This window comes from Xyrauchen texanus, chromosome 38, assembly GCF_025860055.1.
Source record: "Xyrauchen texanus isolate HMW12.3.18 chromosome 38, RBS_HiC_50CHRs, whole genome shotgun sequence".
Taxonomy (NCBI): Eukaryota; Metazoa; Chordata; class Actinopteri; order Cypriniformes; family Catostomidae; genus Xyrauchen; species Xyrauchen texanus.
Genome location: NC_068313.1, coordinates 23,514,095 through 23,529,755, shown reverse-complemented (window position 1 = coordinate 23,529,755; position 15,661 = coordinate 23,514,095). Strand labels below are relative to the sequence as shown.

At 39.8% G+C, this 15,661-nt stretch overlaps 1 protein-coding gene across 1 annotated transcript in view; it reads left to right on the top strand.

Moving 5' to 3' along the window:
* LOC127631592 (membrane-associated phosphatidylinositol transfer protein 3-like) overlaps positions 1-15,661 on the top strand; it is a 128,711-nt gene that overhangs the window by 92,123 nt on the left and 20,927 nt on the right. The window contains exons 10-12 of the mRNA XM_052109834.1: positions 494-664; positions 13,102-13,302; positions 14,114-14,262. Of these exons, the coding sequence (XP_051965794.1) occupies positions 494-664; positions 13,102-13,302; positions 14,114-14,262 (521 nt within the window). The remainder of the gene's footprint in view (positions 1-493; positions 665-13,101; positions 13,303-14,113; positions 14,263-15,661) is intronic.

Sequence of the window (15,661 nt, the reverse complement as noted above, 5' to 3'; positions counted from 1 at the left end):
TTAAAATCTTTTTTTAATAATTTAATATTTAATAATGTGGCTCTTGTGGAGGGAAGATCAAATGCCAACCCAAATGTGACGCAATGGACAGAAATATATATCTTATTGTGTGTGGCTGTATCAGAGGTGTTTTATATGGGATGCATCTGAAGACGTAACTTTTATGAGAGGGTTTTACAAACTTTTAGTGAAAGCTAAGCATGCATATTAAAGCAGTGCCACTAAAAGTATAAATTCATATACTGCATATATAGATAGACAGACAGACAGTCAGACAGACTAGTCAACCTCACTATGACCTTGTTCATGAATAACTAGTCAACCATCAAAAGCCATCCCTAGGCAAGACACAATTGCAGGGCTTTTCTATCATCCTCCACATCAGTCATATGTACAGTACAGTGAATTTTGCAATTGCTGTAGGTAAATCATTTTCACAGACACTTTATATATAATCCATCCACACTAACATCATCTGTCCTTTATCCTGTAGTGTCTCAGCTCCGGCCTGCATGTTCTCAAATCTTCAACCTGTTCTACCCCTCTGACCCGTCGGCCTCTAGATTGGAGCCCCTTCTACATTCCCAGTTCCACAAACTGCCTCCTTTCCCTGTTTCCCGCTACCAGCGATACCCGCTGGGAGACGGTCGTTCCACCCTTATTGGTGAGTAAATGTCTCATATTGGAAGCATGTAAGATGAATCTGTGCCAGAGCATGTCAGGGGAGGCACGGAGAATGATGATTAATTCACCAAGTAGAATAAAAGGAAACATTAATACAATAAAAATTTATTAATCCAGCTTAATAGACCATTGCTCTGTAGCATTATAATACTGTTAAATATCACATCCGTATCTATGTTAGAGCGCATCCGTGTACTGGTTGCACAGGCACGAATCTCTTCATTCACATGTGAACGTCATTGGCATTCACACAAACTGGTCACACGTTCTCAAGCTGCTCTATGAAATCTTCCTGCTCTCGCTCAGAGAGTGCGTGTGTCTTTAAATGTGTACTGTGCACTTGCAAATCGATTATAAAGCCATAAAGCTCTGCCTCTGTTCATTTGAAGCCTACAAATACAGTATTCTGCCTGTGTTGTATCGAGAGAGAAAGGATAACCGAGTTTGAGTAATCAACTCGCCATTTGACAATAACTTTTTTGGAAATGCAGCATAATTTGCTTAAATTCATATTGTAAGAATTATATTCTGATGATCGCTGATGATGTAAGAGACGTGAGCAAATCAAATGACATAAACCATCAAATAAGAACATCTGTTTTGACCTGTGTCTTCTGTCACCTCAGTGAAAAACAACTGCACAAGTTTATTTAGGATGCAAAAAAGTGGAAAATATGTGAAAAAAATCACGACATGTCCATTATAACGAGTTCAACATGATGTTATGTTAACGTTTCTTCATGTGTTTGTGACAAGTGCAGTTTCACATAGAGTTTATCGTTTATAGGCTAAAAACATTTGAGTACAGGGTTCCCACACATCCTGGAAAACCTGGAATTTTGCAATGCAGTTTTCCAGTCATTTAGTTCCTAAATGTTCTGGAAAATAGCTATTTGTCCTGGGAAATATTTTTGCGAACGAATACATTTTCTACTCATCTGCTATTATCTCTGCTTCGCTGTGACGAAGTATTGATATAGTACAAAATATGATTTTTTTTTTCCTTTCCAACATTGCTGTTAACCAAAAAACAGTTGAGTTATAAACTTTAGACAACGATGACGACAGTCCCATTGTCATGAGGGCAAACAGGTATTTTTAAAAAATAAAAATTATGCAAAAAAACTATTTAATATTATTAATAGAAAGCCATTAATCATGCACAATTGTATGAAACATTGCTGAAAGAGTCTGTTAGACTGAATTTTAGGTTATTGATAATTATTGGTGAATTTCTCCAACACCTGAAATATGATTAATTTTGATAATATAACACTAGAGGATAATACCTGATAAAACTTCCAATAAGTGGCCAGAATGTACTATTCTACTATTTTTTAGTTTTTTGCCATTTAGCAAACAAAGGGGGCTTGTTTACAGATACCCTGAAGCTCTTATTGCAAGCATCCTCTGTTTATCCATACAAAAACTTAAATTGTGCCACATACCAAAGAGTGTTACCAACATGTGGAGGCTGGTGTCTCACACCGTAACGAGTTTCTGATTTATTTAGAGCAGATTTTATCCTTCTTTGCAGACATATTTGACTTATATGACAGCCATTTTAGGCTCATTCTACATTTTAAAATAATCCTAGATAACAACTAGGTCAAATCTGTACATCTGAAAAGTTTTGACCAAAAAATGATAGCCAGGATTAGGCGGGATTATTATATAATAAATGACATAAATGCTAAGTATATACTGTATATTATATACACTTAAACATTTAACAAGATAGCAAATTTAGACAAAAATTACTCACTTCTCTTTTAACTGGGACACATTTATGTAAATGGATGGATTATAACCTTCATCACAACAGTGCAGAAGAGAGAAACAACAGCTATTGAGATGATAGAGTGTCTGTCTCACAGGAAAAATGACACTGACTTTTAATTATATCAAGTCTCACTCTGCTGATCATAGGAAAATAGTGTCACAATATTTGTTAGATACTGAGGCGTGGATGTATCTGCATGCACACACACCCTGCGCACACATACACACAGTGTCTTAATGCTGTAGTTAATTATTGCCATTCTAAAGGAGGATCTCTGGAGCAGCCTTCCATATGTAAGGTTTTTCCATTATGAATCATTACAGATTTACTCTACAAACATTTACTTTACAAATGTATCTGATATCCATCTGTTTTCTTGTTCTTTTTTCTGCGTGTCTGGATTGATTAATTTCATTTTGCCAACTGCTTGAAAACTCTGAGTCATTCATTTGAAATGTCTTAAAAAGGGCTGGAAAATGGGGACTGTGTTCCCAAAGCCATGCAAGGACCGAAATCATGGAGTTGTTTTATTTCATTAGGCTGAAGAACAGCCTGTTTCTTGAACCACTGTGTTAGCAGCACTGTGTACTAAATGCTATACCCTGCTATACCTTGGTCTTCAATCCTCACTGGGTCACCCAATCATCTTCGAGTCATGCTAACCTTGTATTTTGTAAATTATCAATTAACCTCCCTTATTGCATTCTAGTGTGTGTGTGTGTATGTGTGTGTTTTTTGACTACCTTTTCTAGTGCGTAAGAGTAGAGCGCTGTGACCTGCTGCTCCATGTCCTTGACTGGCAGTCTCAATTTGTATTTCCTATAGACCAGCATTGCTGGTCAAGAGCATGTGTTGTGATTTAGATGCTGGTCACCAGCATGGGATTCTGTTGTGCTGGTTGATTAGCATTTTTTGATGGTGAACAGCATGGTCATTTCAGCAGGGTAGACTGGGAACTGGATGATTTTCATAACATATAGTATGAGTGGTTCTTTTTAATTAATCAGCCCAAAACTCTCAAAAATCAGTCTTAAAATCTGGTTTTGTTTCGATCTAATGACTTACTTAATTGGTCAGATCGATGCGTAACTTATTCACTGAACCGCAAGTTATTATTTTCATTATGTCAAACTCTAAGGGTGTGTTCACACTTGTAGTTCGGTTCTCTTGGTCTGGACCAAAAAAGAAAATGATACATTTAGTGCTGGTTCGCTTATTGTTCACACTGGCATTTTTACACCGACCCTAAAGATACAAAACATAAGGATAAGGATAAGGTCTCAACCTGATTGGAGAGCTGAATAACATATATTTTGCAACAGAACTCGCTGAACATCCAAAACAATGCTGGCTGCTGGGCTAAATGTGCTCATTGGACCCACTTTCCCTTAACCTATCACTGAACATTTTGAACACTTGAGCATTTTTCTGCATTTTCTCCAGTATACTGGAAATATGCTCATCGGACCAAATGTTAATAAGGAACTTTACCTCCTCATTGGTCCATGCTTGCCCTCTGCTCATTTTGTTTTGCAGAACCCACTCTTACCACTCTTTCTATGTTATTAAATCATGTGATTTTTAGGGTCACATCTTGTGACATCATAACCTGTTATTGGTCCTTTTAGACATCTTTTGTCCATGCTGCGTTCATATATCAGTCGAACCGCAACAGAGTCATTTGGAAGCGGACCGAGACCCTCTATTCAGGAGGTCTCGGTCCTCTTGTTTGAGTGTTTATCGCTGCTACAGCTGGCTGATCAAATCACAGACACAGAACAACAATACCCAGACTCACTTATTATTATTCTTGGGGATTTTTAACAAGGCAAACCTCACGCGTGAACTGCCCAAATATAACTCAGATTATATGCCCCAACAATAAAGGATGCATATCACTCTGTCCCTAGAGCAACTTTGGGACTCTCTGATCACTGTCTGTTTCATCTTCTTCCAACCTACAGACAGAAACTAAAATCTGCTAAACCTGTAGTAAGGACTATAGTGAGTTGGCCCAATAAAGCAGAGCTGGAACTACAAATCTGCTTTGACTGCACTGGTTGGTGTGTTTTTGAGGCTGCAGCCACTGACCTGGATGAGCTCACAGATATTGTGACATCATGTTTCAGTTTCTGTGAAGATATATGCATTCCTACACTGTATTCTGAAAACAAAAGACAAGGAAAGCACAGGGCCTACATGGGTTTCATCCATGTGTCTTAGATCCTGTGCTGGCCCCCATCTTCGTACTGATTTTCAATAGATCACTGGAGCAGTGTGAATTCCCATGTTGCTTCAAATGCTCAATCATCATTGCTGTCACAAAGAAACCAAAAATCACAGGACTTAATGACTACAGACCTGTCACCCTGATGTCTGTGACCATAAAATAATTTGAGAAACTGGTGTTGGCCCACCTGAAGGACATCACTGGACACTTTCTAGATCCCCTTAAATTTGCTTCTCGAGCAAACAGGTCTGTGGAGGAGGCATTCAACTGGGGATTTCATCATATCTTGCCAAATCTGGACAGACCAGGGACATTTGCAAGGATAGTTTTTGTGGACTTCAGTTTGGCTTTCAACACCATCATCCCAGCTATACTCAGACTAAACTACACCAGCTCTCTTTTCCCTTGTCTATCTGTCAGTGGATTACAAGCTTTCTGACGGACAGGCAACAGCTTGTGAGACAGGGGAACTTCACGTCCTGCACCTGTACAATAAGCACTGGTGCCCCCCAGGGATGTGTGCTCTCTCCCCACTACTCCCCTCTCTCTACACCAATGACTGCATCGCCAAGGACCGCTCTGCCAAGTTCCTGAAGTTTGCAGATGACACCACTGTCATCAGCCTCATCCGAGATGATGATGACGAGTCTGCATATAGAAAGGAGGTTAAACAGCTGTCTGTCTGGTGCAGTCAAAACAACCTGGAGCTGAACATGCTCAAAACAGTGGAGATGATTGTGGACTTCAGGAGGAACACCCCAACATTGGCCCCCCTCACTATTCTAAACAGCACTGTGGCAGCAGTGGAGTCATTCAGGTTCCTGGGCACTACCATCTCACAGGACCTGAAGTGGGAGACCCACATTGACTTCACTGTGAAAAAGGCCCAGCAGAGGTTGTGCTTCCTTCGCCAGTTGAGGAAGATCAACCTGCCATAGACGCTGCTGATAGAGTTCTACTCAGCAGTCTCTGAGTCTGTCCTCTGCACTTCAGTAACTGTCTGGTTTGGTTCAGCTATGAAATCGGATATCAGAAGACTACAAAGGACAGTTCGGACTGCTGAGAGGATTATTGGTTGCCCCCTGCCTTCCCTTCAAGAACTATACACTTCCAGAGTGAGAAAAAATGCTGGAAATATCACTCTGGACTCCACTCACCCTGTCCACTACCTTTTTGAACTGTTGCCTTCTGGCTAGCGCTACAGAGCACTGAGCACCAGAACCTTAAGGCACAGGAATAGTTTTTTCCCCTCAGGCTATCTATCTCATGAACAGTTAAAACTGCCCCATTGAGCAATAATTATGTGCAATTCACAGTCTAGTTTTTTTATTTTTATCCAACACATCTAGCCTCATCAAAAACAGACTGGGATTATGTTTGCAGTACAAAGGATTCAAGTTCATCATTTTCGGGGGTACCAGGTGCACCTACATCTGTGAGTCATTGTTTTCTATAATGAACATCATCAAGAACCAGTGAACATCTTGATTTGTGTCTCAACATAGTATATAGCCCCATCATCAAAGGTATTCCTTCAGCCCATCACTGTCAATTCTTTCATCGAATGGGGAGTAGATGTCAATTAATACAGGAGCAGTTTGACTCACATAAAATCTAAGTAAGAACAGTAACAGTATTAATGCTAATAGTTTAGGTTTATTAATTGAAGTTGCTGTTATGGAAAGTGCAGGGAGGAGATTCCGTTTGGAGATAAGCTGTAACAGTTGACTCGCATGGAGGACATGGAGATACAGATTATTCATTAAAGTGTTTTTTCCCCAATTTTATTTAATTTTCTACAAGCAAAGTTGTGTAGTTTTTTGTATCTGTATACAAACAACATCTTCACAATTGTTTTGAATAAATGAAACCGGCTATTAATGCTGATAAAAATAAATAATATAAAAATCAGAATATTTATGTTGTGGCTCTTTTAACAATAAAAACAACAATAGTAATAATATTACCAATAATAATAGCACTGGCACAAACACTTTTGACATATCATCAAGGGGCGGTGGCCCTTGGCTTTGTATTGTAGACAGAATTTGGCCTTTGGTGAAAACTATTTGGAGAACCCTGATCTACAGTAAGTTTTTGTTTTTTCCATCACACTGATCTCTCTTACAAATATATCTGTTAGCGTCTTGATCACAACCAAAAATGTTTGGAAGCATTTATCTACACATTTCAGAACAAGCAGGACTGTTCTAAAAAAGCACATTGCTCACATTAATAGATGTGGCTTTGGTAATGCTAATGAACTCTGTATCGAAAGTGTGATCATTCTCCACGTTTGTGTGCAGTCTTCTGTTCTGTGTTCAACCAGGGTTGATGTAATAGCAGTGCCAGATTCCAGACTACGCTATCTGATGAGAGAGCTGCTGAATTTGTATTCTGTAGCTGGCTCCGGGGCCTTTTGTGTCATGATAAATTAAGCACCATAGCCTTCTGTCCTGCAGCAGGTAAAAACTCTTTCGAAAAGGTCAAGCTGAGAGACTGCGAGGGTTAACTTTGCATAACTGAACCCAGATAGAACCATAGAATGCTCGGCTCTCTGGAGCTTTGCTGATTCAGGCTATCATTTGTGTGGTCCTTAGCAGATTCAGAAAACACCTGAACCTGGATCTCAGAGATGTCAGTGTGACTGAAAAGCAATAAATCGTAGGGGCCCTTTCTCTGATAACCAGCACTGATAAGGCTGTCTGGCTGTCTGTCTATCTGTCTGTCTGTATATCTGTATATCGTATGTATTTATATACAGTACTGTGCAGAATTCTTATGGCACATTAGATGTTTCAAAACTAGGATAACCCTGCTCCCAGCTCATTTCCACCATTCCCAATTCCAACATTAGTGACTGTCATAATAAATAAAGCCCTGGCCATTTGTAAATCCATGGAGCTGGCAAAGAAGAGAAGCCAAATTCTGGAATGGCATAAGATGAGAAGGGTGCACTTTGCCACCTGTATTTGCCCATGCCACACAGCTTCCAAGTTCACGCTCACATACTCCTTCTCACACCTGTGGCTGGGGCCATAATGTGGCCCTGCCTAGTGGGATGTTTTCTGCCCTGGCTGTCGGACTAATGAAAACTGATTAAATTTGCCCCTGACAGAATTAACAGGCTATGTATGTACGAGGAAGCAGGTGTATAAAGGGACAGATTAGCTGGAGCGAGCGCTTGAAGAATTCCCGCCTGCATGTCATTCTTTATTCTCAAAGAGGGAGAAAAAGAGAGTGCTTGATCCCTGTCTAGAAGAATTTAGGGGCTGTTGCACTAACATGGTTTGACATTGTGGTGAGTTATATTAAGAGTGAAAGAGAGGACTTTGTTTTCTTGGGTGTGCAATGGCTGAGGGTTTTCTACATTTTATTTAAACAGGGATCTTTGAGGACATGAAGTGAAGACTATGACCTAACAATTTATCACTCTCTTTTTCCTACAATGCTAGATAAGTTGTTATTTAAGAGGGGACATTTTTTTGAGAGTCACTTGACGCCATGCAAGGTTTAGACGTGTGAATGGAGAGCTCTGTGCACTTTGCTAGTTTTGATATTTTAATGATATAAACTGGTGAGATTTGATACACCATGAACCATAAATGTTCTAGGAAGGCAGCATGGCAAAGAATTAAAAATTCTTGGGCTCTGGAGACATTAAAAGACACTTATGTGCTCAAGCTGACGCTCCTCCGGAGGCCTCGGACCAGGGAGTCAGTTTGGCTGGAGCGGTGAAAGAGATTCGGCGTGAATTTTTGATCGTGTCAGCAATGCTGACGAAGTTGGTTGCTGACTTGTAGGATCTTGCTGCAATACGTTGATCGATCACTGCCATGGAGACGAAATTCACTGAGATGGCTATGAGAGTGGCGGAGGTCGAGAAATGGATTGATTATCTGGAGTCATCGGAATTAGCTGCTAATCTGCTAGCGATCAATGCAGACTTGGAGCATGTCTGGAAAAAGTTGGAGGATATGGAAAATCATTCAAAATCACTTGACTGTCTGAGGAAACTGGGCACCTTTTTTTGTTTCTTTTTGTGCTGTTCCACTTAGCAGTAGGTGTTTGTTTTGTGTAGTATTACTCCTTCAAGAAACTCTTACATCAATGGAAGGTCCCTTTTACACTGATGTTCTCGGAACAAATTGAGAATAGATGCTAAGGATGGCTGCAAAGTAGTTCTCCAACAAGCGACTTCCTTTATAAAGTCAATGTAGGGAGTAAGTCATTGTGTGATATGTTGCAGCCGAGTTGGCCTGACTCAATGAACATTCACTTGACCGTCCGAGGAAACAGGGCAACTTTTTTGTTTGTTTTATTTGTGCCGTTCTGCCCAGCGGTTGGAGTTTGTTTTGTGTAGTAACATTCCTTCGGGACAGTGTTGTGGATTGATCTGCTTGTTCCTCATATTGGTTGGAGTTTGTTTTGTGGAGTATTTCTTGCAGGACATTGGAGTGATTGGGTCATCTGTTGCACTCAGGGAACAGTCGAATGGGCCTCACAATTTATTTTTTTTGCTGGTTCTGTTAGCTTCTGAATCTTGCTTTGTGGAGGAACACACCTTTTGGACAGTTGTATGGATGAATCAACATGCTCTTTGTGTTTATCCTGCCTATTGGCTGTAGTTTGTTTAATAGATTTTCTTCTGTTATGTATTTCTGTCTCACAAAATTTGTATAGAAACTTGAGCAATGAATGGCAGTTGCCGCTGTCGTGCTCGGGATTAATGCGCTTATTTTTCTTTTTTTCTGTGTGTTTGGTTCTGGGAGAAGTTCGGGGTTTGACTGTAGCACTAATGTTGGAATGTGGTCTTTATAATTTTGTTTTTGACACACAAGATATTTTTTCTAATGATATATAAAAAGAATTCTGGCTAACCGATTAATTTATGACATCTCTTATGCATATGGATCAGGTGGGGTTTATTTGGGGCTGCAGCTCTTCTGATAACATTAGATGTCTCATCAATATCATGTGGTCAGTGGTGAATGATCATATTGTCCCATCTCACTTGATGGAGAAAAGGCATTTGATATGATAAAATGGGATCTTTTTAAGATTTTGGAAATATACAGGTTCAGGAATACTTTTATTGGATGGGTTAAGTTACTTTATAGACACCCGGTATCGGCAGTACAAACAAATGGATTTGTTTCAAATTATTTTACTCTGGATAGGGGGACCTGGCAGGGTTGCCCTCTTTCCCCATTATTGTTCTGTCTTGCCCTGGAACCATTAGAAGATGATTTTCCAAGGGTGGTGGCAGAGGTGTGGGTTGCTTTACGCTGATGATATTTTATTATTCGTCTCAGACCTTGTTATATCTATGCCTTGCCTCCAATTCCTTTTATAAGTTCTCAGTGTACAGAGTCAATTCTGAAGCTTTAGCTCTGACAGCATACTACCCAGTAACGGCTTTTCAGCCAGATACCTTCCAATGGCCCAAACAGGGCATTAAGTATTTGGACATTTTATTCCCAGCAAATTTGTTTGCTTTAGTTAATTTTGACCCCTTAATAAAAAGGTTCTTGAGCAATGTGGGCAGGTGGGCTTAATTATATTTATCTATGATTGGGAAGGTTAATGTTATTAAAATGAATTGTATTCCAAAATTTAACTACCTGCTACAATCTCTCCCTGTAGATGTCCCTTTCTCTTATTTCAAGCAATTTGGTAGCATAGCGAATAGCGAATATTCATTGGTTGCTTTCACCTGAGAGAGCCCCTCCTTGGTTTTGTATTGAACAGGAAGTTCTTGCCCCTATTTCGCCATTGCAAAGCCTTTCTATCAAACTATTCGGATAAGTTAAGTTACACCCCGATATTTCTAATTTGCACTCGGTATGGACAAAAGTGTCCAGAGTGTTTAATTCGGACATTTATTTATATGTTGCCTCGAGCATATGGCTTAACCCCAAATTGTGTATTAATAAGTCCCCTTTCTGCTGGTCAAAGTGGATTGTGAGAGCAGTTACTACACTCAGTGACCTAAATGAGAGTGGAATGTTGAGATCTTTTGAAAATTTGGTTCAACATTTTGGGATTCCCAGATCCCAGTTTTAGAGGTGTTTACAGCTGCGCCACCTGCTCTGTACTATTTTTGGGAGTAGCATACACACCCCTAAAGCAGCAGATACTCTGGTAATGGAGATTACTGCTTTTGGAAAAGGTCATGAGGAACCAGTGTATTACTCCCTGCTAATTCTAAGTCTGGGGGACGGAGCTTTGACTTTTATCAAGAGATTATGGGAGAAAGATTTTTACTTGGTATTTGAGGAGAGAGTGTGGGCTAAGATAAAAAAAAAAATCTAGGGATGCAAGGGTGTGCTTATGCAATTCAAGATTTTACATAGATTTTATTGGACCCCCTCTAGATTGTATAGGCTTGGTCTTAAAGACACACCCACCTGCTGGCGATGCCAATCGGAGGATGGAGACATGGCCCATATTTTTTAGTGGTGTGTTGAGATCCAGGAATTTTGGTTGAAGTTTCAAAGTTTTGTGTATGATGTGTTGGGCACTCCGGTTTCGTTTTGCCCCAGACTCTGTGTTTTGGGTGATGGGATGGTCATCGGTGTAGGGATTAAACACATAAAAAATTGGGTTCTGGCCAGTATAATGATTGTCAGGCAAATTATTTTAAGGGGATGGAGGTCAGCTGGGGCGCCCCATTTCAGAAGTTGTGCACGGAGATGAGGAGGGTGGCGGCTTTTGAGGAAGTGTCATTTTGAAGACAGGTTAACTTTGATTTGTTTGTTGGTAAATGGGACAACTATTTGGAGTTTTTGAAGGGCTCTCAGTTATGGGCAGTGGAGAGAGAGGTAGAGGTATGTATGTGTGTGATTATTATATATATATATTTTTTGTTTGTTTGTTTGTTTGCTTTTTTTAGTGTAAATACTCATGTGTGACCATATACTCATGGTGGGGTTGGGGCAGGGAGGGGTAATTGTGGGGTTTAAATGTTGATTCTTTTTATATATGTTTTGCTTTTCTTTACTGTAGGAATCAATAAAAAATTTGAATTACTAAAAGCAGAACTTTTCTGTGCCATATTTTATTTTGTTTTTTATTGCCTTTTCTCCCAATTTGGAATTCCCAATTCCCATTACTTAGTATGTCCTCGTCGTGGCGTGGTTACTCACCTCAATCCGGGTGGTGGAGTACAAGTCTTTGTTGCCTCCGCTTCTGAGACCGCCAATCTGCGTATCTTATCACGTGGCTCGTTGTGCATGAGGAGGCTCATGCTACCCTTTCTGATCCATTTACAACTTACCAAATGTCTCACCAAGAGCAAGAACCACTAATCGCAACCACGAGGAGGTTACCCCATGTGACTCTACCCTCCCTAGCAACCGGGACAATTTGGTTGCTTAGGAGACCTGGCTGGAGTCACTCAGCACACCTTGGATTCGAACTTGTGACTCCAGGGGTGGTAGTCAGTGTCAGTACTCGCTGAGCTACCCAGGCCCCCACATTGCTAGTTTTTTAAACAGCCAACAGAAATAAGGGTTACACTTTATGATTGATGATATATTCTGAGAGTGAATATAAAATACTGTAGATTGGACTTCCCTAGAGGCCAGTAGGGGGTCACTCTATCAATTTTGAACTTTAGTTTTGAGTCCTTGTCTGTGTTCCTGGTTCCCTCCCTTGTTTGTTTCCAACTGTACAAGATGGCACTTTCCTATCGGCCTGTCTGTTCTTATCCTTTGTAGGCTGTTGTGTTCCGATTTTATGTATTCACAGTTTTTTGGATACTTTAATAGAGCTGTACCTAGATCCGATGACCTCTGTCTCAGAACATTACAGTTTGTTTCATATTTCATCTGAAGTATGCTTTTTGCTGTCAGTTTTGTAGATGTGGTAAACAAGTACATTGACCTTTGAAAAAAACACTATTTGTGGCTAAATTGTTTGCAGTGGTGGAAATTGAAATAGTTTTTTTTATTTCTCTTTATTTAGATTATCATAGTTTTAAACTTAATAATTTTCATTTTTATAATGGATTTTCATAGTTAAATGTTGAAAGGTGGTTTGGGACAAGGCTAAAACAATAAAGTCTTTAAATAAGTACCAAAAATAAACTATGAAGCCCTCCGAAATATTTTACTGTGACATTCACATAAAACATTTTTATAAAAATCAACCCCCTGGGACATGAAATTTCCCAAAATTAATTGAACACCCATATATCCATTTGTATTCACACTCTTTCCATTAAATAAAAGGGAATCAATGTGACCATTTAACCACCAGATGAATCATTCAGCCTGTTTAAGGTCTCAAACACTAATTAAATCAGTTGATTCTTCTTCAACATTAATATAAAATGAGCCCTGCATATTTGTCTGAACATATCCACCACCTCTCATCATCATGCTTTCTTTGTTCCCTCCAGTCGATGACATCCACAGCTACCCTGACGTGTTCCTGCACGGTAGTACTGTTCCGGTAGACGCCCTGCACTCCACATCTCCCCAGATAGAGCGCAGCGCAGGTGGGCGGATGGCCATTGAGGTCCGCAGGTCCAGTTTGACCAGCATCGACAGCCAGTTGTCTGGCTGCTGGGAGAGCAGGCTGAGCAGCACCATCGCCAACAGTGAGTGGGCAGCGGGTGGGCGAGCCTCAAGACACACCATGAAACTCCCCGGCTCCCACGTTTTACCTAATAAGTTTGTCTAAAGCTCTTTAAACTCTGTTGAGGTCTGCCTTCTTCACCGTACTGCACAAACCTACTTGGTGATGTTTTTGCTCTCTAGCCAAGCAATGTAATGTTAAGGTCTCTCTGTGCTGTCAAAAGACATGCCGCAGTGCTTTAACACTGGCAGAGTAGATCAAATATTTGCTACAGAGCCATGATGGTAGTTTTTACAGTTGAAAGTGTGGCAGTTTGATTGAATCGTCGGTCTCTAACTTGAATTATGTAACGGTACAATGGAAGCAAGTGTAAAATTATGTTTATCATTATTCTCTATTATACATTGTGATTCAAAAGTCTCGAGTCCACTTGTGAAAATTGTTCTCGTTTAATGCAGTTTTCTGTTGTTTTTTCTTAGTACTTGCCCCCCTTTTAATTTAATGACAGCTTGCACTTGAGCTGGCATGAACTCCACTAGTTTGTATAAAACCCAAGGATCCATATTATCTAGAAGTATTTAAGGATGTTCCAATGACCATCTTGTGTGCTTCAGTTAAGGCAATGACATCTGACATACAAATAGTTAACATGGCCAATGTTACCAATGTGCTTATTTGAAAATAATAATAATTAAATATTTCTTATTCATATCTCTTCAGCTCCAGGTTTAAATTAGATATTTAGTCCCAACTTTTTAATGTGGATGCAGACTTTTGAAGCCCACTTTATGTCTTACATATAAAACGTCAGTGTGTGTTTGTGTGTGTGATAGTCTCCAGCAGCTGGTGGGGCTCTAAGCGGTTAGATTATGCCCTGTACTGTCCAGACGTCTTGACGGCATTCCCCACTGTGGCTCTGCCTCACCTGTTCCACGCTTCCTATTGGGAATCTACTGATGTTGTTGCTTTCCTTCTGCGTCAGGTACGTTAAGAGCCTTGGCACAGTCTGTTTTAATGCGTCTCCCCTGACAAAGGTTTACCATTTACATAATATACTATTGCAAAACTACTGTATAACAAATAAATTTTGGTTCTCCAATTGATCATTGTGGTGTCTAATACCAGTTTACCATAGTAACAAACTGATTTGGACAAATACTACAGGCAATGTTCACATTTGAGATTTTAACCTTCACTGCCATATTGGTTACCATTCAACAGTTATATAGAAACGTGAAGACAAACATTAGACAAAACACAAAATGGAGTATTTTGGCTTTAGCTTTTTCAAAACCCTTAACCTTAAGTATTATAATTTGTCATGTAAATTTGCTGCTACAGACATGAATGATACCTTTTGTTGTGTGGCTTGTGGTTTAAAAAATTATGTTAATCATGTGGCTTTTTGAGGAGAGGTGTATTACTTTTCTAAGAAATCAGACATATGATTTTTGCTTGACAGACAATAACAAAATGCCAGAAAACTCCTATAGACTTTAAATGTAAGAGTGACCCAAGACAAATGGGACAAGAATATCATAGAGACTTTTTGCAGGTAAAAACCACCTAGCAACCACCCAGAACATCCATAACCACTCTAAACACCCTAGCAACATGTTACAATTACCTAGAGAACCTTATCAACCACATAGCGATGCTGTGGCAACCCCTAGCCCTAGGGTCCTAGCACCATGGTTGCACCAATGTGTCTTCCAAAAATGTCAAAATCTAGTTAAGCAAATAAAATCACTTTAATGACTATTACTCTTCACAGGCCAGAGAAATCAAATTAGTATTAAGTGACTGTAGCAGGACTTGCCTTTTAACTCCGAGAGACTGGATGCTCTATTTCTCTCAACCTCTATTTGTCCTCTATCAAAATATGTCTCTATGTCTCTTTCTGTTGCCCACTACTCTTGATGTATTCCTATCTCTTCCCCTTCTTTCCAGCTGGAAATATAGGTTAATGCAAAGGAGTATATCATATTCTACTATGCCTTTTCATTCAAATCATCCTTCTCTTCCTCTGGCTTCCTCTGGCTGGGAGACAATAAATGTGGCATATCCATTAAAAAGCACCTCAGTTTCACCCTCCAATACTTTTTTAGATCAATTTATTGATGTAGTTCTCAACGCAGATATACACAGACTTCACTTGTCAAATTCAAATGGCACCTCTTATTAAATCCATCCTTGAGAAGCTGCCTCTGCACAGGTGGAAAGTAAGCAGTCAATTTTGACCAATCTATCTGTCTGAATGCATATCCTTACTGTTATATTCTCTGGTTATATGCAGGAGAAGATGGAACCAACAACAGTTTCAGTTACAGCAGGTGGAACACAAGATACAGTGTTGTTATCTATGTGGAAACAGAATGATT